The sequence below is a fragment of the Loxodonta africana genome, chromosome 3, assembly GCF_030014295.1.
Source record: "Loxodonta africana isolate mLoxAfr1 chromosome 3, mLoxAfr1.hap2, whole genome shotgun sequence".
Taxonomy (NCBI): Eukaryota; Metazoa; Chordata; class Mammalia; order Proboscidea; family Elephantidae; genus Loxodonta; species Loxodonta africana.
In genome coordinates, this window is record NC_087344.1 from 103,775,981 (window position 1) to 103,799,656 (window position 23,676).

Consider the following 23,676-nt stretch of genomic DNA (forward strand, 5'->3'; position numbering starts at 1 on the left):
TCGGGCATGGCCAGTCCCATCTTGAGTGATCTCGTTAGTATACACACATTTTTATATATTTGCCTAGCTGTATACACAAAGGCATAATCTTACTTTCCTAAATTTTCTTTCCTCTTAAAGTTTTACCATGGTCCTTTAACTTTAATCCCTGAAGATGCCAGAAATGATTCTAAATTAGTTTTAAAGCCATCTAGGAATTTCCAATCTTCCATCTCCCAAACTTTGAAGGACCTAACCCACTTATTAGACTCCCACAATAGAAAGAGTTTAGAAGACTGGGATTTGAGAAAAGACTGAGCTACTAATTGAGAAATTGAGCACTCAACAAAGATGAGTGCCACTTACCAGGCCCTTTAGAAAAAGAGAGGGAGAAAAAAGTGAGATGAACAGATTTGCCTAGGAGTTAGAGAGGGACTCGGGATGCAAACAAAACGTATAAGGAAACAGAAATCAGAAAATAAGTCACAACTACTTGGTGATCTACTTCTAAATAATCAGTCATGAAAAACCCTATGGAGCTTACTTCTACCCTGACACACATGGGGTTGCCATGAACTGGAATTGACTTGATGGCAACTGGTTGGCTGGTTACTTCTGTAATAAGTTACAACTGCTTGTAATATTTACTGACTCCTTAGAGATATTTAACACCACTACTAAACAGAAAAATGCCATGCCCTAAGATTCTGTCTATGATCACTGAAATGCCACTGTACTTTTTGTAAAGGAGGTCAAACATTGTACATTAGCAAAACTGAAATTTGGGCATTGATTTTTCTGCCTTAAAAAAAAAAAATCAATGTTCTCTTCATAATTTGAAATAGATATGACATTCTCCTCCGATATCTCTCACAAATTGTAGCTTGCTTCTTCACCTTGTTTAAAGCACAGTCTACCAAAACGGTGCCTGCATTTTATTGATTTTTACCTATTATGAACAGTCTAGAAAGTACTAACTAAGGGTTCTTTCAGGATGACATATGGGATGTAAAGGATCTGTTATTATTATTATGAATTCTAGCCTATGCTGTCACCGAAATATTTAAAACACAGGTACTGGACAAGCAGAAACAAAAGAAAAAAAGAATTATGACATCTAAAGGTGTTGCTGAAAACTCTGTTCATGGCCAAAAGGACAGAGATCAAGCTGGGGAGAACCAAATGAGACAGATAGGGTTAACTGTGCTGGCAGAACAAAAGAACTGTTAAAAGATTACCATCTAAAAAAAAAAAAAAAAAAATTTTTTTTTTTTTTTTTTTTTAGAAGTTGGATAAACAGGAACCACACCCTGTCAACATCAGATAAGGTTGAAATAAGATTTCAGATAAGGTTGAATTACTATCTTAGTGTTTTCCTAGTCCCTTTCCCCTTTACAGGCTCCAGCATATGGCAGAACAAAGTGTGACCCCTGTTTAACCTTCCTTAGCCCTCTAAAGACGGCTTTAGTGCCGAAGATCAGTAGGCTTGGCTATATCCCATAAGTGATGCCTAGGGCTGCCGAGAGGACTCCACCTTGAATATCAGCAGGTTCCATTTCGGATTCCAGATGCCCTCAAAACCTAATTTGCATGCACTGCCATTCTGAGAAGTACCAGCCCCTTGAAAAGAGCCCATTAAATATTCATTACTCTATTGTCTCTACCAATCCATATAAGCCCTAGCCTTGCTTCCCTTTTTGAGTTAGTCTTTTGGAAAGGCTTAGACCCCCACTGACTCCTTTTGCTTGACTCAAGCAAAATAAAGATTGCTGAAGATAAAATTTTTCTTTCTCATGTATTCTTACTCGGGAAAAGACAAGGACCCTTTGTGTCAGATTGGTGATTGGTAACACAAAGGCAACTTTATTGGTTGGCCAAGCAAGGAGACAGATGGGGCTGCGGGCCATCCAAGACTGCCTCGCAGGCGCTGGGCCTCTTAGAATGAGTAAGCATTTTCTAAGGCCCTGGTTCGATTCCCCGCCAGGAGGAACTTAGTCATCTTTGTTCATTAGAACATCAGCTCTCCACCCAGGGGCAGAGAATTTACCATGCATGAAGCAGTTAAGAGCTAAAGGTCATCTGGAATGTCAGGATGGAGAGCAGGACCTGTTTCAGCTGATTCTGGCTAGTCTTTGGCTGTTTCTTTTCAAAGAATTCCTGAGGAGAAAAAGAACTTCAGGAAAATAGCTGTCCTGAGAAGAACATAATTTAAAGAAAATGGCTCTAGCCCTGTCTTAAAGGGAAATAATTCTTTATAATTTTACACCAATTAATAAGGTCATTAGTACTGATCATGAAATTTACATTAGAAAATGAAACACTATAGCTACCTTAGGGTCTTTGCACAATTTGGGCATAGAGCTCCTAGAAGAGTCCTAAGCATAAGCAGCCACAGTGACCATCCTTAATGTTGCAAGAGGGCTTGGCGGAGGTGGGGTGACAAGTGAGAAGCAAGGTTACCATCACAATAGTATCAATCACCATTTCAAAAGCGTAAGTAGAAGTTGTTAGTTCCCTCCCTTTTACCTTGTCTCCTAACTTGATAAAAACTGAATCTACCTGGAACAGGATAGCATTCAAAACATAAATTATGACTGATAAAGAGTACTGAGTCTTAACTGCATCAATTGAGACCAGAGGACTCCCTGAAACTATTGCCATGACATGCTCTTTAAATCTCAGACCAAAGCTATACCCTGAGACCACCTTCTGGCTAAATAGCAGAGTCGTACACAAGATAAAGGATACTGCCTGTAAGAACAGTGCTCTACTAAAAAACTACCTGTATGAGACAAAAAGGTCAACACTCACTTTAAAGCAAAGATCTAGGAATTGATGGAATATCAACTGAGCTGTTTCAAAAATGGATGCAACAGTGGAAGCGCTCACTTTCTATGCCAAGAAATCTGGAAGACAGCTACCTGGCTGTCTTAGTCATCTAGTGCTGCTATAACAGAAATACCACAAGTAGATGACTTTAACAAAGAGAAATTTATTTTTTCACAATAAAGTAGGCTAAAAGTTCAAATTCAGGGCATCAGCTCCAGGGGAAGGCTTTTTCTCTTTTGTTGGCTATCTCATCAATCTTCCCCCGGACTAGGAGCTTCTTTGTACAGGGACCCCACGTCCAAAGGATGTGCTCTGCTCCTGGCACTGCTTTCTTGGTGGTATGAGCTCCCCGCTCTCTGCTCACTTCCCTTTCCTTTTTATCTCTTGAGAGATAAAAGGTGGCACAGGCCACACCCCAGGGAAACTCCCTTTACATTGGATCAGGAACGTGACCTAGGTAAGGGTGTTACAATCCCACCCTAATCCTCTTCAACATAAAATTACAATCACAAAATGGAGGACAACCACACAATACTGGGAATCACAGCGTAATCAAGTTGACACATATTTTTGGGGGCACATAATTCAACCCATGACACTGGCCAGCCAACTGGAAGAGATCCATATTTGGGCCCATTCCAAAGAAAGGTGATCCAACGGAATGCAGAAATTATCGCACTCAAAGGAAATTAAAGAAATTATCAAGCTGAAAGGAAACTAAAGAAAATGTAAAGAAATGGAGACATACACATGTTAATGCACATATAATGTAGTGTTAAGCTCTCTTCATATAGCTTCCAGAGATCAAAAGATTTAGCATTTTTGGGATGCCAATTCTCTCTACACTGATTTATAGATTAAATGTGATTTAAATCTAAATCCTAGGTATTTGTTTGCATTTTAATAGAAAATGTGATTCTAAAATTTACATGGAAACACAAAGGATAAACAATTTTGAAAATGAAAGAACATGAGTAACAATAAAAACAGGAGAGTGAGCAACTCCATATTCCACCTATACAGAAAAGAAATAAAAAGGGAAAAAACTGTCAGAATCAACATTTTTGGAACTTTGGAAATTAACCAAACCTGCGGCAACCCAGGTAATGGTTATTCAAGGAAAATGCTTGATTATCAGTAAGTGCAAACTTTGTGGCATTTTAACTTACTCTAGTCCCATCCCCTGCACCTCAGTTCAGTTGTAGCCATGAAAATAACACCCCACACTCCTGGTACCCAAGGAAGCCAAGCAGATTTCATTAGCAAAGAGCTGTAATTATTTTTCTGATCTGTCTGGTGGCTCCCTGAAGGTCCAGCTCAAAAGGTTTGTCTTTATCTCACTTCACTTGGAATTGACCCAAGCTGAACTGTTTCCCATAGAGCATTTGTTGAAAACATTTACAGGCTGGTGTATTAGCTACTGTTCCCTGAGGTAATAGATGGCAGTTTGGACAAACAATAGAGCAGCTAAGGAGCTTAGCAGAAAAGAATGGGGAAGGGATGTCTATAAGGGATTTGAAAATCTCCAATATATTCCTGGGACTCTAGAAGGCACACATACTCAGGACTACGTGCTTACTCAGTAAAGACTTGAGAAGACCCTGAACTCTCACTTCCTGCTGACCTTGAGGCTCTGTGGAAGCAGGAAGTGAATGTTAAGGACAGAGTTGTAATTTGCCTGGCTGAGTGCTGAAGGTTTCCTCAAGACTTAGAGAGCCCCTCAGCAAAGATTGGAAGATTTTTTGGTTAAAGATGTTTAAGTAAATCTCTATCCAATCACTGGCTGACCACAAAGCTAATGGGACAGAGACTTCAGGGGCCATACATGACAAAGAATACAGACTTTATATAATTAGTTCAGAAAATCAAACAAACAATGGCTATAAGCAGAAGCTACAACAATAAATGAGGAGAGAGAATCTGATTTCCAGAGCTGCTCTATTATACTAAGAAATGTCTAACTTTCAACAAAAAATTATAATTATATTGGACTTTCTAGGGAAAGACTTTAATTCAGCTATTTAAATACGTCCAACAAGATAAAGGAAATCATGTCTGAAGAACCACAGGAAAGTACGAGAATGATGCCTAGAGAATATAATAAATAAAATATAAAAAGAGACCAAACAAAAATTTTGGAGTCAAAAAGTAAAATCACTGACATAAAAATTTACTAGAGAGATTCAACAGCAGATTTAAGCAGGCAGAAAAAAGAATCAATGGATGTTATGACAGGTCAATTGAAATGATACTCAGTCTCAAAAACAGGAAGGAAAAAGAATGAAGAAAAATGAATAAAACCTTAGAGATCTGTGGGAAACCATCAAGCGTACTAATATCTGAATGATGGGAGTCCCCAAAGAAAAGGAGACAAGAGGAGAGGGGGAAAGGAGCAGAAAGAATATAAGAAGAAATAACAGCCAACAACTTTCAAAACTTGATGGAAAACATGAATCTACTGCTTTAATCCAAGAAGCTCAACAACAAAATCAAAGAGATCCACACCAAGACAGAGCATAATCAAACAGTTCAAAGCCAAATACCAAGAAAGAATTTTGAAGGCACCAAGAGAGAAGTGAGTCATCGTGTACAGGATACGCAGTATGATTAACAGCTGATTTATCATCTGAAAGTATGGAGGCCAGAAGCCAATGGGATGACATATTCAAAATGCAAGACAAAAAAACTTAACCAAGAATTCTATATCTGGCAAAACTATCCTTAAAAACTGAAGGAACAGGGGAGGAAGAACCAACACGGTGTTATAGGCAGAAGCACCATGGCATCCCTCTGCAGCAAAGACCCAAAAAACTAAGTAAAACAGATACAAATGTCAGTCCTGGAACCTTGACCATCAAATGAAGAGATAAAGAACTAGATCAAACACCGAACAGCATCACTCAAACACCAACCTAGGTAATGAACTCTCAAGGATAAAACAAAACTAAAAGATTTACAACAGGGAACCAGAAAGGTTAATCTGCAAAGGACAACAATGTCAGAACAATAAAAGGGGAATAAATGGTGTAGGTATAGAGCTTTCAAACGGAGAGGAGGTCAAGGCGAAATCAAGTAGTAAAAGAACGGTTCAAACTTAGGAAGACAGGAATACATTTCAAGGTAACCACAAAGAAAGTTAACAAACCTACTCATCAAAATAAAGAAGAAAACATAGTCTCAATAAACAGAAAATCTCCAAAAATGAAAGAAATTAAAAGAAAATCCACAAACAAAAGGAACTCGGCACAGGAGAGTAAGAACAAAGAAAATGTCAGCACTACAAAAAAAAAAAAAAAAAAGAGGTGCCACAAAATAACAGCAATAAAGTCACATCTATTGATAATCACATTGAACATAAATGGCTTAAATGCACCTGTAAAGAGACAGAAAGTGACAGAATGGGTTAAAAAAAAAAAAAAAGACCCATCAATATGCTGTCTACAAGAGACCTACCTTAAAACGAAGACATAAAAAAGATGCAAAAATATATCCAGAAAACAGCAACCAAAAAAGACCAGGACTGGCAATATTAATCTCTCATAAAAATAGACTTTAAGGCAAAATCCACCATTAAAGACAAGAGGGCATTACAGAGTGATTAAAGGGACAATCCACTAGGATGATATAACTATAATGAATATCTATGCATCCAATGACAGGGCTCCAAAATAAATTCTAACAGCACTCAAAAGAGAAACTGACAGTTCCGAAATAATAGCAGGGATTTCAACCCAGCTTTCTTGGTAAAAGACAGAACATCTAGAAAGAAACCCAAAAAAGATACAGAAGATCTAAAGGCCACTATCAACCAACTTGACCTCATAGACACATACAGAACACTCCACCCAACAGCAGCAAAGTAAACATTCTTTTCCAACATATACGGAACGTTCTCCAGAACAGACCACATCATAGGTCAACAAAAAACCCTCACCAAAATCAAAAACACTGAGATAATACAAAGCATCTTCTCAAATCATAATGCCATAAAAGTAGAAATTAATAACAGAAAGAGCAAGAGGAAAAAACAAACAAACAAACAAACAAACATGGAAACTGAAAAATACCCTGCTCGTAACTCAAATAAGAAATGAAATGGGGGACATTACAACAGACTCAACTGAAATAAAAAGGATCATAACAGTTTTATGAAAAACTGTACTCCAACAAATTTGAAAACCTAGAAGAAATGGAAAAATTTCTGGAAACACACTACCTACCTATACTAACACAAACTGAGGTAGAAATTCTGAATAGACCCATAGCAAGAGGGACTGAAAAGGTAATAAAAACACCCCAACAACAACAACAAAAAGTCCTGGCCCAGATGGCTTCACTGGAAAATTCTAACAAACATTCAGAGAAGAACTCGCATCAGCACTACTCAAATTATTTCAGAACACAGAAAAGGAAGGGCTACTTCTGAATTTATTCCATGAAACCAGCATAACCTTGACACCAGAGCCAGGCAAAGGTACCACAAAAAAAGAAAATTACAGACCTATATCTCTTGTGAATATAGATGCAAAAATTCTCAATAAAATTTTAGCCAATAGAATTCAGCATATTAAAAAAAAAAAAAGTACACCACAACCCAGTAGGATTCATATCAGGTATGCAAGAATGGTTCAACATTAGAAAATCAATCAACATAATCCACCAATAAATAAAACAAAAGAATCACCTGATCATCTCAATTGACACAGAAGAGGCATATGATAAAGTTCAACACCCATTCCTGATAAAAAACCTTCAGTAAAACAGGAAGAGAAGGAAAATTCCTCAACATAATAAAGGGCATCTATACAAAATCAACATCCAACATCATACTCAAAAGAGAGAGGCTGAAAACATTCTCCCTGAGAACGGGAACAAGACAAAGGATGCCCTTTATCACCATTCCTATTTAACATTGTGCTAGAAGTCCTAGTTGGAACAATAAGGCAAGAAAAAGAAATAAAGGGCATCCAAGTTGATAAGGAAGAAGTAAAACTATCCCTATTTGTGGATGATATGATAATACACATAGAGAACTCTAAAGATTCCACAAGAAAAATACTAGAATTAACAGATCCAGCAGAGTAGCGGGATACAAGATAAACATGAGAAGATCTGTTGTATTGCTGTACACTAATAAAGAACCCGTTGCCATCGAGTCGACTCCAACTCAGCAACCCTAGAGGACAGAGTAGAACTGTCCCATAACGTTTCCAAGGAGCACCTGGTGGATTCAAACTGCCAATCTTTTACTTAGCAGTCAAGCTCCTAACTACTATGCCACCAGGGCTCCCCATTTGTAATAGCCCCTAAAAACTTAAAATACTTAGGAATAAATCTAACCAGGGATGTAAAAGACCAATACAAAGAAAACTACAAAACACTACTGCAAGAAAGCAAAAGAGACCCTGCATGAATGGAAAAACATACCATGCTCATGGATAGGCAGATTTAACATTGTGAAAACGTCAATTCTACCCAAAGCAATCTACAAATACAATGAAATCTGAATCCAAATGCTAACATTCTTCACTGAGATGGAAAAACTAATCGTTAACTTTATATGGAAAGGAATGAGGCCCTGGGTAAGTAAAGCATTATCAAAGAAGAACAAAGTAGGAGGCCTCGCACTACCTGACCTCAGAACCTACTATACAGCTACGGTAGCCAAAACAGCCTGGTACTGATACAATGACAGACACTGTGACCAATGGAACAGAATCGAGAACCTAGATGTAAATCCATCTACCTACAGACACCTGATCTTTGACAAAGGCCTAAAGTACATTGAAAGGGAAAAAGACAGTCTTATCAACAAATGGTACTGGCAAAACTGGATGTCCATCTGCAAAAAAAATGAAATAGGGCCCATACCTCACACCATACACAAAAACTAATTCAAAATAGATCAAAGACCAAAATACAAAACCAAAAACTATAAAGATTATTATGGAAGAAAAAATAGGGTCAACACTAGGGGCCTTAATATATGGCATAAATAGGATAAAAACCGTAACTAACAATACACAAATACCAGAAGATAAGCTAGATAACTGTTATCTTCTAAAAATTAAACACTTACACTCATCAAAAGAATTCACCAAAAGAGAACCTACAGACATGGATTCAGTTGGTAATCCAACTGAACACAGAAATTATGGAACAATGTCATTAATATCACATACAAACAAAATTTTGCTGAAGATCAATCAAAAGTGGCTGCAGTAGTACATCGACAGAGAACTACCAGAAATTCAAGCTGGATTCAGAAGAGGTCATGGAAAAACGGATATCAGTGCTGATGTCAAATGGATCCTGGCTGAAAGTAGAGAATACCTGTGTTTCATTGACTATGCAAAGGCATCTGACTGTGGAGATCATAGCAAATTATGGATAACATTACGAAGAATGGGAATTTCAAAACACTTAATTTTGCTCATGAAGACCTGTACATGGGTCAATAAGCAGTTGTTTGAATGGAACAAGGGTACGCTGCGTGGTTTAAAGTCAGGAAATGTGTGTGTCTGGGTTGTATCCTTTCACCATGCCTATTCAATTGGTATGCTGAGCAAATAATCCAAGATTATGAAGAAGAAAGAACAGGGCATCAGGACAGAAGACTCATTAACAGGCTGCATCATGCAGATGACACAACCTTGCTTGCTGAAAGTGAAGAGGACTTGGAACACTGATAAAGATCAAAAACCACAGGCTTCAATGTGGATTACACCTCAGCATAAAGAAAACAAAAATCCTCACAAGAGAACCAATAAGCAACATCATGATAAATGGAGAAAAGTTTGAAGTTGTCAAGGATTTCATTTTATTTGGATCCACAATCAACACCCATGGAGGCAGCAGTGAAGAATTCAAAAGACACATTGCATTAGGCAAATCTGCTGCAAAAGACCTCTTTAATGTGTTGGAAAGCAAAGACATCACCTTGAAGACTAAGGTGCGCCTGACCCAAGCCATGGTATTTTCAATTGCATCATATGCACATGAATAAGGAAGACTGAAGAATTGATGCCTTTGAATTGTGGTGATGGCGAAGAATATTGAATATACCATGGACTGCCAAAAGAATGAAAATAATCTGTCTAGAAAGAAGTACAACTAGATGCTTCTTAGAAGCAAGGATGGTGAGACTACATCTCATACTTTGGACATGTTATCAGCAGGGATCATTCCCTGGAGAAGGGCATCATGCCTGGTAAAGTAGAGGGTCAGTGAAAAAGAGGAAGACACTCGACAAGATGGATTGACACGGTCACTGCAACAACGGGCTCAAGCATAACAAGAACTATGAGGATGGACTGGGGAGTGTTTTGTTCTATTGTATGTGGGGTTGTTATGAGTTGGAATTGACTCGACAGTACCTAACAACAAACAACACAGACACGTAAAAAAATTTTGGCTATGACATATCCAACAAAGGTCTAATCTCTAAAATCTGTAGGAAAATCCAACACTTCCACAACAAAAAAGACAAATAATCCAATTAGTAAATGGGCAAAGAATACAGACACTTCAAAGAAGATATTCAGACAGCTAACAGACACATGAGGAAATGCTCATGATCACCAGTCATTAGAGAAATGCAAATGAAAACTACAGTGAGATACCATCTCACCCCAAACATTACGAATCAAACAAACAAAAAAAAAAGACAATAACAAGTATGGGAGAGGCTGCAGGAAGAAGACTGGAACTCTTACACACTGCTGGTGGGAATGCAAAATGGTACAAATTGAGTACAACTTCCTATTTACAATAGCCCACATTGAAGTTGTGATGGATGTCTTTGTACATCAAAAAAAGCTGCACATGAGAGCTTCCAGAGCCTGAAGAAGGGTGAGGCAGTGGAGTTTACCTTTAAGAAGTTCACCAAGGGCCTGGAATCTACCTGTGTCTCCAGACTTGGTGGGGTACTTTGTACTGGGAGTGAGAAGTGGTCAAAGGGGAAGAATATAGAGAATATACAGAAGTGCAGATCAACTACTGCTAAAATTGTGGAGGTCTGTACTGAAATAACAGATCTAGGAAATGATCACCAGTGGACACTAATATCTGTTAGGTGAAAAATGGACAAGGAATTTTATAATGGATGGATCAGGCTGACACCTGAACCTAAGGATTAGTAATGAGACTATTTTGTGCTTCTTCAGGTGACACAATAGGAAGTACACCTATGAAGCATTCTTGCCAAAAATGTTACACCATAATATAATTAAGCCTGTAGCTCTACCTACCAGTTTATAGAAAATATGAATAGTGGAATAATTTAAACAACGTTACAAGAAAATAATCAACCAAATATTCAGAACACAGAATATGCTTATAGAACAAATGTCCCACTTTTTTCAACAAATAAAATACAAGAAAAAGAGTGAGACAGGGAGACAGTGGGTACCTACAGATCTAAAAAGATATAAGAACCAATGCAATGTGAAAATCTTGTTTGGATCCTGATTTTAATTAAGCTAACTATAAAGACATTTTGAAATAACCATGGAAATGTGAATTTTAACTGGGTAAAAGATAACCTTAAGGAATTACTATTCATTTTGTTAGGTATGATTATAGCACTGTGGTTTTGAAAAAAGAAGTCATTATCTGTTAGAGGTGCACTTAGAAGTATATACTGATAAGGTGATATATGTCTGGGACTTGCTATAAAATATTCCAGGAGAAAAAAATACACCACATACATACATATATTGTGTTTGTGTATATGTATATATATGTATGTGTGTAGATAGATAAAGAAAAATTAGCAAACTGTTAAAAACTGCTGAAGATGGGTGATGCATATATAAGAGCTCATTATCTATTCTATCTTCTTTTATGTACGTTTGAAAATTTCATTGCTACAAAAGGAAGGAAGGGAGGTAAGAAAGGAGGGAGAGAGGAAGGAAGGAGGGAAGAAAGGAAAGGAAGGAGAGGCTAGCAAATGAGGGAAGGGAAGGAATAACAGAATGGTAAGAAAGAGGGAAGGAGCCCTGGTGGTGCAATGGTTAAGTGCTTGGCTGCTAACCAGAAGGTTGGTGGTTCAAACTCACCTGGTGCCTCTGCGGAAAAAAAGACGTGGCAATCTGCTCTCATAAAGATTATAGCCTAGAAAACCCTATGGGGCAGTCCAACTGTCACATGGGGTTGCTATGAATTGATATTTATTCAACAGCACCTAACAACAACAACAGGAAGGCGGGAGGGAGGGAAGGAAGAAGTAAATTTGAGTCAGGTCAGTAAGTAGGCCTGCAGGGTGTGTGCTATAAAAGTTCCTAATGCCCTGGTGTCCAAAGTCCCAGAAGCCCTCTGTCTCTAAGATAAGACAAGGTTAGACCATGGGAATAATCTGATTTATGTGTCCTATCAATAGTAATGGAGTAATCTGGACTAAGAATTTATACACAAATTAGAAACACATGCACCATTATACCTTCTGGCAGCATGCCTACTAAGCTGGCCTTAGTAGGAAGTATGCTCCTTCTCTTCCCATTTGTACTATCTGCTTCTTCTAGTCCCTCTCTCAGGTGGTCTGGAAGAAACAGGGTTAAACTGGCTAGGTATACGGCCAGGTAGCCATTTGTATCTATAAATTCACTTGGGCTACCATCATTAGCAGTTGGGAATAAATAATTCATCTCAGTTCTTGAAAATCCATATAGAAACTATGCTTAGAGGGCAACAACTTGTGGAGCTCCAATTTTGTAGGAAATAATAAATGAAAACCCCTTCATTCCTTACTGTCTCCCCAACAATTTGGAAGGTTCAAGAAACAGTGGTACTGGCAGTATATACTCTGTAAGTGGGACATAGGAGATGATCCGTATCTCTACTTTCCCCATCAGGGGAAAAAAAAAACAAACCACTTTTGCAGCCTTGCCCTAACATCATGGAGCATTAATCTCTATGAATGTAGCTGCATTTGGAATACTGGGAGTCAGAAGTTCAAAACATCTCTGGAAGAGAAAATAACAGTGGTTTAGGATGAACAGGCTCTAGTTCAAGCAGTTTGCATATAAGGGCCATCTTCTTTCTTGGACACCAGAGTCTTCTTCCTTCAGCATTCGATTAAAAAACCCAAACCAGTTACCATTGAGTCAATTCCGACTCATGGCGACCCTATAGGACAGAGCAGAACGGCCGCTTAGAGTTTCCAAGGAGTGCCTGGTGGATTCAAACTGCCAACCTTTTGGTTAGCAGCCATAGCACTTAACCACTATGCCACCAGGGTTTCCAGCATTCTATTAGTAAGTCGAAATGACTGATTACTACTAGTTCCTTTGTAGCTTTGCAGTTAAGCATTCCTATAAATAAACAAGTATGTCTTGAAAACCTGATTTCCTTTTGTATGGGCTAAAGCAGCTTCAATGGGATTAATGGCCATGTGGTAGATTCTTCGGAGCCAGGCTACTTTAAGTCTAAGCTATTACTAAAGTGGCTGAAAGCATAAATGTAGTCAAGGAGAGAAACACAGATTTAGCACTGGAATAAAACAGAAGTTGTCTGAATATAAAGTTGTAGACAAATGATGAGGCAAGGGTACAAAAGCTGACAATATTAGGAATAGGTCAGGAAATAGAAATGTTCAAGAAAGGCCCTGGCTAGTATGCTAGAAACTTGCTTTTAGCAGTTGGTGGTCATGTGGTAAGAAGCTAAGTCAACTGGTTTAAAGGTACAGAACTGGGCCAAACAAAAGTATTTTTCTAATACAGGATTATTAGCTGTGGTATTGGATACCTCAACACATCCTCATCTCAATAAAAAACAGATAGAAAGCCTGCCATGACAATAATTTTACTTCATGAAGAGGATAAGTTCTGAAGTAGTCATTCTTTTTTGTTCAAATAATGTCACCATCTCCCAAAGAACAGCTTGGGGCAGGAAAGAACCGTAATACATTTCATGCTGGACTACTCACCTACCAAAATACCATTTTGACCAAAGAAACAGATGCAGAATTACAGTCACAGCTGCATTCTATACAGAACAAGTTGGATAATGGTACTCTAAATTGCTAATTACAGCGCTAATGATTTTTTTAGTGTCATTGCAGTATTCTGCCACCTTCATTTAAATTTTTTAAAAAAGCATCTAGGAAATTTTTTTAAATGGTAAATTTCTGTTTTGTTAAATACCAGTGTGTCTTCCAAAGAGAAATTCTATCTAAAACTCATTTCTTGAAAAGGCATTATCATACAGGATTTCATAGGAGCTCATTTACTGACTAGCTATTTGTTTTAATTTACTTTCTCACCAATTTATGTCCATTTGAGATACTGGAGCCATAAGTATCTCAGTATTAGAATCTGCACCTATACCCACAGTTCATATGAAAAGATAATAAACTAACATATGTCATGATGGCTGGCATTGGTACATGCTGTGACTAGGTTTATTAAAAAGTAATATCAACAGCACAGTTTCATTTCTATTGTGATAATCATGGTGAAATTTATTAGATTGTTAGTATCTTATCGTTTAATCATGCCAGCATAGCTGAGAGATTTATGTTTTTTATATAAAAATGCTGTCAGTGTTTTTATTTCAATTTAGCAGATTATAGTATACAGGTTAAAGCATTATCATTATTCTATGTTGCTTGCTCTACATTTAAGTGGCAGAATATTTTTTTCTACCAAGAGTAAACTAATTTCTACTAAATTATTTCACTTAAGTTTCTAAATAACTAGCCTCTTATGAATGCCTAAAGCTGGACAAATACTTATACACATTCCATTTGTTTAAAAAAAAGTATACCTAGAAAAATGATGTCCCTATCACAATTACGCCATATGTGTTTTTTTTTTTTTTTGGATAATTTTTACATTTAGTAAGGTAAATCAGTAGTTAAAAATTAAAAATACATAATCTTATCAGGTAATTACAAACTCATAAGTACTTACATTTTCTTCTAACAGACCTTCTAATCTTAGTGATCTTTTAGCACTGCAAAAAACATTTAAAGAACTCTTAGATTTGACATGCTTTAAGTAACCAAATATTTAAGAGTAAGATATATAAACAAAAATTCTGTTACTTTTACCAACTAATTTTTATATAACTTATTAAAGAATACCATACAAAGAAAGCAATTATTCATGATAATTAAATTGAGTTTATTTTTAGTGATATATTTCAAAATGGAATCGTAACTAAATATTTAAATAGAACACTTTTTTTATATATGTGACTTTGTAAACACGGACTACCATACAATTCAAAGATTAAAGTCATAAGAAATCTTAGCAAAAAATTACTTCATATTTTTAAATACCACTAATAAAAAATCATACCTTAGAGCAAAATAATTTACATACCTTCAATGGAGAAGTTAAAAGTGTATTATTTGCAGATATAAATGCACTAGGTGTTAAAAAAAGGAATGAGCAAGGTGAAAAAAGTTTTGTGCATTATTCTACCTTTAAACATGATTCAGTGCTACCAGACTATGACTTAACTGAGGAACAGATGCTCTGACTTTATAAGTCCCCAATCCGTAAGAAACTATTTTTTGTCACCTTCACTAAACTGATTCAGGAACGTGCCAGGCTCTCTGTGTGCAAAATCTGTTCTGCTAAACTGGATACCCAGCTGTTGGTGACACTGCTTAGAAAGGAAAGCTGAATATTTATAATACTTTATTTCGTACAGCTGTCTTCTAAAGAGCAGTCATCAACATTCTACTGAATTCAGACTACATGCTCAAAGGAAAGGTCAATATGAATTAAAACTAGTTTTCTCAGTGACAAACGCAGCATTAAAAGTACTTTCATGATCCCTGAGACATAGAAATTAAGTTATTTAAATTATCAGAGAATAACACACAAAAAAGATTGTTATTTAAAAAAAACTATAAATCATAGAAAACGACTACAAATAAAGCAAAAAAAGATTGTATTATAAAGTTGTATTATAGAAAACATTGTATAGATCATAGAAAATGACTACAAATAACTGACTTGATTTACAAACAACTGGTAAAAGCAAGAAAAGAGATGGACAACCTATGAAAATTACTGAGCAGTCAATACTAAATACAAAAATTTAATCTCTCCAAAAAAGGTTCACTAATTCTGCTATCATATGTATGTTAGCCTATCATAAAACACTTTTTTGTGAAAAACTGGTTTAAAGAACTACTTTAATATCTTAGAAACCCACTGGAAATCAATTTAATGTAAATTCTCAATGAAGCAAAAAGAGAAGAAAGGTATGAACAAACAGTGGCAGATGATCTAAAAATGTATATTTACATTTAGCTTTGGAAGATATATTTCCCTATTCCAGTTATGGGAACCCCTGGTGGCGTAGTGGTTAAGGGTTTGGCTGCTAACCAAAAGTTCAGCAGTTTGAATCCACCGCTTGTTCCTTGGAAATCCTATGGGGCAGTTCTACTCTGTCCTACAGGGTTGCTATGAGTCGGAATCAACTTGATGGAACGGGTTTGGTTTTGGTTTTTGGATTTCAGTTTTGAGATGTTCTGGTATTTCACAGCAATTCAAAAAGAGATATAAAACTAAAGTTGCACAGTAGAGCATCTTTTATCTTTTGTTTCTAAAGTCTTGATGCAATACTATATTTTAGGACACAAACCCCAGCCTGATACTAAGTGTTCAAAATATTACTGCTTTATTATCAATGATTAATTTTTAGAGAAAGTACCTAAATGCTTAGATTTAAAAGGTTTCAAGGTTAGGTTCTAGGTTGATCTAAAAAGTCCCAGGAAATATGTAAAAGTAAACATGAAAGTAAGCTGGGTTAAAAGAGGCTGTTATCTCCCACTTTAACTATGCTGGTAAGAATCTAAAACACGATCTGTTGTATGTAATGTGATATTCAGATAATCCAGGTACCTAACAAGCAAAAGCTGATAATATTTACAGGAATCCAAAAAAAAAATTAATAGACAAGGCTAGAAGAAATCTATTAGTTCAGCCAATAAGGGAGAGTTTGTGAGATTTTCTAATGTCATACGGCTTGAGGGAAAGAAATTCAGATCTCAGGTCTGTGTGCAGTAAATCTTTGTTGAACTGAGGGGGAAGAAGATAAAGGAGAGGTAAAGAAGAGTAAACCTACTAAAGTAATTTATGACCATCTCTTCTTACCATGGAAAACCTGGTAGCACAGTGGTTAAGTGCTACAGCTGCTAACCAAAGGGTTGGCAGCTTGAATCCGACAGGCGCTCCTTGGAAACTCTATGAGGCAGTTCTACTCTGTCCTATAGGGTCGCTATGAGTCGGAGACGACTCATTGGCACTGGGTTTGGTTTGGTTTTTTTGTATTCTTTCCATTCTATTAGAACTGGGCTCACTCTCAATCACGTTATCAGTCATTAAATTAAGTACCTATCAAAAGGTCAGCGGTTTGAACTCGTCAGCTGTTCCATGGGCAAAAGATGTGGCAGTCTGCTTCCATAAAGATTACAGCCTTGGAAACCCTATGGAGCAGTTCTACTCTGTCCTACAGGGTCATTATGAGTTGGAATGGTCTCTACGGCAGTGGGTCTGGTTTTGTATATGCAAGGCACTCTTTTACTCATGAACTGTGTAATGTAAAGAGGATTAGGATGATGTTAGCAGGACTAAAGAGGAAGAGATGTATGAAACACACTATAAAAAAAGAAGAGACAAAACTTGATTAGATATACAGAATGAATATTTTCCTAATATATTTAATCATTTACTAACAGTATTAGTTAGCAATTAAAAGTAATACACTTCTGGTAGTTCCGTAAAGTTATACTCAGTTCATGTGGCTACTGTTTTAGTTCGTGACAAAGTGAACACCTACCTATTATGTCCTAATTACCTTCCTCTCCTGGGTAACCATATAACCCCTGTAGTGACTTCTCACTTCCAACTTACCCAAATTTTTACCCATTCCCATAATTTAAATACTATATTCCATCTTTCAGTGTACTAGGTTTAGGTCCACTGGCATCAAAATTCTGGCTGCTGAGAATTAAAAAAAATTTGACAGGCAATTTTATATCAACAGGAATAGAAAGTTAACTGTTCTTTATATATACATTTATTCTCTAAGATTATCCTTCTCTGTTTTATTTAGCTTAACATGTGGTAGTATTCTGAAGAGGACTCTGATTCATCAGAGCAGAACAAGTAGATGAATTTGATTACATAACATTATTAAATAATTCTACCAAAAAAGAACTATCATTGGATTCCCAACTAAAAACTAGGAATGACAACTCAAAAGCTCAAGAAATTATGTGATTTGAGGTTCTCTATAATAGGACTTTTAAAACGTTAGATAAAATATGATTTGAATAGCAGAACTGAGGTTGAAAGTGGGAGAGGGGTGAAGAACAAAGTAAAGCAGATAAGACTTCAGGAGCCTTGATGCTATGCCAAATACTTCCCCTAAGGTTGGGCAAATCACATAATCTCACTAAGCTTCATAAAGTTGGTAATAATACTGGCCTGTAAAGTAGTAAGAAACCTCTGAATGGAAGATAAAAATATCACTTAGTATTTCAGTGCTTCCATTTACTCCTCACTCTAATGGAATGATAATATTGCTAGCTACCAAATTCCCAAGAATGTTTAGAGAATTACTGAGTATGCTTATGAGATGCTTAGAAATCCTTTGACGAAAGGCAATGGCCAAATTTATACCCCATATGACTCCTTAAATGTAAATTGAGATATCTAAAATGATTTATTTTCCATTCTACGCATGGGAATGAGCAGAGATCGGAGAAAATTCTCCTATATCCTTTTTACATTTTCCCTTTCATTCAAGCCCATTCTCCTTTGTGTTCAACATTTTTTTGTGGCACATAAAAATTCCCTACCACAACATGGATGAATGGGAACACCACTCCATCACATGTAGACGTATTGTCACTGTGTGACAGCATCTAAATAATTGATTAATCCTCTTACTCTTGCTCTTCATGAAAACACTGGCCAAAAACTTTTAACAATTATTACGAAACATATTTATGGTGTCAAAAACTTCCTTATCAAAAGATTAATGAATTAGTCAAAAATTCTTACAGAAGTCTAATGGATATATTTTGGAATAATGATCCCAGGAGGTAAAGGATGGAGGTAGGGTTGTTCTTTGGGTTGAATAAAATGAGAAATGCCTTAAGATCATTTCACTTCTGCTAGAAGGGCCCAAATAGGTCTATCAGAATTAAATATGACAGAAGGTTGATGTTTTATTCACATTTCTGTATGTATTAAATTTTACAACACTAAAAAAAAAAAAAAAAAAAACTAACATTGATGTCTATCCTTCCACAGAGATTCCAGCACAATCATCTCTAAGAAGTATTTCCTGACCCTGTCCAGTTTGCACTAAGGATTCTTCCACTCTAATTCCTTAGCATCCTGGGCATGTCCTTCTCATGAAATTTATGTTGAAATAACTTATTTATATGTTTATTTTTCCTCCCTAGATTAAGATATTTATAACATTAGCACCTTGTCTGATAACTGGCACTATAGGAGGTTATGAGTTCTAAAAATGCTTGTTGAACCATCTCTCCCACAAAATGAAAACTCCTAAAAAGAATAGCATCTGTTTGTTGAATATTTGAATCCCCAGAGCCAACACAGTGACTGGCACATAGCCGTTACATAAATGATTTGTTTAATTGATTATACTTATTTTTAATTGAAGTAATATATATAACATAAAAATTACATTTTTAACCATCTTTGACTGTACAACTCAATGGCATCAAGTACATCCACAACGCTGTACATTCACTACTATTCCCAGATTTTTTTTTTTTTTAATCATTCCCAACAGAAACTCTATAGCCATTAAACAATAACTCTCTATTACCCCCACCCCCAGCCCCTGATAACCTCTATTCAACTTTGTCTCTATGAACTGGCCTATTTCAGATACCTTACATAAGTGGAATCATACAATATTTGTCCTTTTGCATCTGGCTTATTTTACTTTTTTTTTTTTTATTTTACTTAGCATAATGTCTTCAAGGTTCATCCACGTTGTAGCATGTATCAGAACTTCATTCCTTTTTATGTCTATCTTTCGGCTATTGTGAGTATGCTGCTATGAACACTGGCATACAAATATCTGTTTAAGTACCTGTTTTTAATTCTTTTGGGTATATACTCAGGAGTGGAATTGTTGGGTCTGAAGGTAATTCTGTTTTTAACTTTTTAAGAATTATACTTATTTTTAACTTAAAGCTTCAGTTTCAAATCCAAGAATATATTTAATACCTTCAATTTTCTATGATTTATAATTTTTGCGTATTTAAGATAAAGATATGATTCTTTAAAAGATTATTTTCACCAGCCCTACTTAAGATACTTTAAAAACCTTTTCGAAGGTTCCTGAAGAATGTCGTATTACCACAGTTTTATCTTGAAGGTAGTACCTCATATTGATTTGTATCATAACACTTCTGGAAAAATCTAAGCCATAATCTCTTCAAATATTGCCTCTACTCCATTCTATCTTACAGAGACTCCATTTAGAAATAATTTTAAACTAAGACTTTCTCATTCTGTCTTCTATAATTCTAAACAACTCTCTCATATCATTGTTCTCTATTCTGTATGTTGGGCAATTTCTTTAGATTTACTTTCCAGTTCTCTAATTCCTTCTTCAGTACCGTCTAACCTGTTACTTAATCCACCAATTAATTTTTTTTAACAATTCGATGAGGTTTTGCGTAATTTTATTTTTATATAAATCTAAACTCAAAGAATTTCCAAGAACAGTATGAGAATTTATCTTATCCTTAATCCAGATTTACCACTTATTTATACCTCATCCTATTTTTCATTCTCTCTCTACACACACGTACACACATCTTATATATGCATATTTTTTCTAAACCATCTGAGAATAAGTTGGGAGGCATCATACACCTTTACCTCTAAATATTTCTGTGTTTTTCTAATTAAATAACTAAAATACAATTATAAAAATCATAAAATTTATCACTGATATGGTGTTGTTATCAATAATTCATATTCATATTTCATCACTTATCCCAGTTTGTTCTTTATAGTTAATCTTCCTTACCTCCAGGCCAGGATCCAATCCAGGATCAGACACAGCATTTAGCTGACCTATCTCTTCAGTCTCCCTTAATCTGAAACATTTCCTCAACCTTTATCCTTTGACCTTGATATTTTTCAAGGAGCCTTGGTGGCGCAGTGGTTAAAGTGCCTGCCTGCTAACCGAAAGGTAGGCAATTCGAATCCACTAGCTGCTCCGCAGGAGAAAAGATGTGGCAGTTTGCTTCTGTAAAGATTTACAGCCTTGGAAACCCTATGGGGCAGTTCTACTCTGTACTATAGAGTCGCTATGAGTTGGGATTGACTCGACAGCAGTGGTTTTTTTTTTTTTTTAATAGTTATTCTGTAGATTATTCCTCAATTTGGGTTTTCTGATATTTCCCCACAATCAGGTGATTTTTTTTTTAAATTAATACAGAAATGATGCCATCATGCTTTTGAGAGCATAACAACTTCAGGCACACGACATTGGTTTGTCACAATATCATTGATCTCAATTTTGTTCATTCATAGGTTTTCTAATGTAATAAATAAAAAATCTTGGATGTAAACATCTTGTTTCATATTAAACTTTCAAAGAACAGTTTAAAGTAGTCATTGATGATTTCCTAATTCCATCACTCCTTTTGTTAATTATTAATTGGCATTCTATTCCAAGGAAGAGCTTCCCCTTCTCCTTCCTTTATTTTTGGCTCAGTAGTTAAGAGCTACAGCTGCTAACAAAAAGGCTGGCAGTTCAAATCCACCAGCCACCCCTTGGAAGCCTAAAGGGACAGTTCTACTCTGTTCTATAGGGTCCCTATAAGTTGGAATCCACTTGACAGCAATGGGTTTGGTTTTGGTGGGGTTTGACAAATATATACTATATCCTTGCAACCCACAGCCTTATCAAGATAAAGAACATTTGAACCACCTGAGGTTACTTCAGGTCCCTTCTTAGTCCAACACTTCTCCCAGATGCAATGATTTCTCTGATTTTTCTTCCGTCATAGTTTTGTCTATTCCAGAATTTTATAGAAATGGAATAAACTAGTGCCCAGGCATGGACCAATAATGTGAAATTTGTCTCCAAAAAGGGAAGGCGCTGAGAGACCAAAGAAAGAGGCAGGCAACTCCAGTGTGGCAGCAAAGGAGTATACTAGGGAGACTTACATACGAGGACAAGTCTTGGGTGGAAGCAGGACCAAAGCAGATCTCCACACCCTGGAGTAGACCAGAGGTTTTATATTGGTGGTAGACAATAGCGGCTCATGCCAGGGGCTTACATAAGAATGCAAATTGTAGTAAACTAGCAGACCACATGGGAGTGCCCATGTTTAGCCTCACAAAAGCCTGTTTCCCCTTCAGTCCACCCCCTGAGGCCGGCTCTTATAATCTGGCACATTTTCTCTCTTATATCATAGTACAAGAGACCCCATTGCCTCTCTACTGGGAACAGATATAGAACTGTGGTTGACCAGGTGCCATATGGTGCCTGCACATGTACAAGAGACAGAGAAAGTTACTGTGTGCCCCGAACAGGGGAAAGGCTTCTCTGATAAGGAGAAGCAACTAGGAGAGAGAAAGGCAACCCAATTCCCAGCCTCCTTATCAGAAAATGCTCTGAGCCCAAGGCCTTTACTTAGGCAGCCTGGGTGGTAGGCATAGAAACAGACCATTCCCCCAATATCTACTATATACTCTTGTATCTGGCTGTTTTTTGTTCAGGATAATTACTAGAAATTCATCCATGTTGTTGCTCTTTATTCATTCTCCTGTTCATAGACATTTGATTTTAGTTTTTAGCTATTCTGAGCAAATCTTCTATGAACATTCTTTTACAAGTTTTATTTTTTCTTTAGCTATACCATATCCACTTCTTTTGAATAAATAAATACCTGTGAGTGGAAACACTGGATCACAGGTGTATATTTAATTTATAAAAAATTGCCAAACTTTTTTTTTACAAAGTGATTTACCATTTAATACAACCACCAGCAATGTAAAAAAGTTCCAATTACTTCCACATCCTAGCCAATACTTGGTGTTACCAATTAAAAAAAAATTTTTTTATTTTAGCCATTCTATTGATTGTTGTTCAGTGCTGCCGAGTTGGTTCCAACTAATAGCCACCCTACGTATAACAGAACAAAACACTGCCTGCCCCTTCCTCACAATCATTGCTATGGTTGAGCACATCACTGCAGCCAGTGTGTAAATCCATCTCGTTGAGGGTCTTCCTCTCTTTTGCTGACCCTCTACTTTATCAAACATGATGTTCTTTTCTGGGGACTGGTCTCTCCTGATAACATTCATCTCCATACTGTCATTCCTGGCATGGTAGACCACATAAGTGTCCACTTAAAAATGGCCAATACCAGTCCATTTCAGCCACTAACACCTAGGATATTAATCTTTATGTGTTCCATTTCATTTTTGATGACTCCCAATTTCCCTAGACTCATACTTTGTATATTCTACACTCACATTACTAATGGATGTTTGCAGCTTTCTTCTCATTTTAAGTCACGCCACATCAGCAAATGAAGGCTCCAAACTTTACTCCATCCACGTCATTAAGGTCGACGCTACTTCAAGGAGGCAGCTCTTCCTCTTTGGTGTTTTGAGTGTGTTCCAACCTGAGGAGCTCATCTTCCAGCACTATATCAGACATTGTTCTGTTGCTATCCAGAATGTATTTACTGGTCAATTTTTTCAGAAGTAGATTGCCTGATAGTTTAACACAGTCTCTTAGTTTGGACGCTCCACTGAAATCTGTCCACCATGGGTGACCCTGCTGGTAATTGAAATACTTTCAGCATCACAGCAACATGCAAGCCACCACCATAGG

General features: G+C 36.6%; 1 protein-coding gene across 4 annotated transcripts in view; it reads right to left on the bottom strand.

The window, feature by feature from the left end:
• ITGB3BP (integrin subunit beta 3 binding protein) overlaps positions 1–23,676 on the bottom strand; it is an 89,933-nt gene that overhangs the window by 43,199 nt on the left and 23,058 nt on the right. For 3 of the 4 annotated variants that reach the window (XM_064282089.1, XM_023549514.2, XM_010591216.3), the window contains exon 2: positions 14,718–14,760. The exons of the other annotated variant lie outside the window; for it this stretch is intronic. In XM_064282089.1, coding sequence (XP_064138159.1) covers positions 14,718–14,760 — 43 coding nt within the window. The remainder of the gene's footprint in view (positions 1–14,717; positions 14,761–23,676) is intronic. 4 annotated transcript variants of the gene reach the window in all.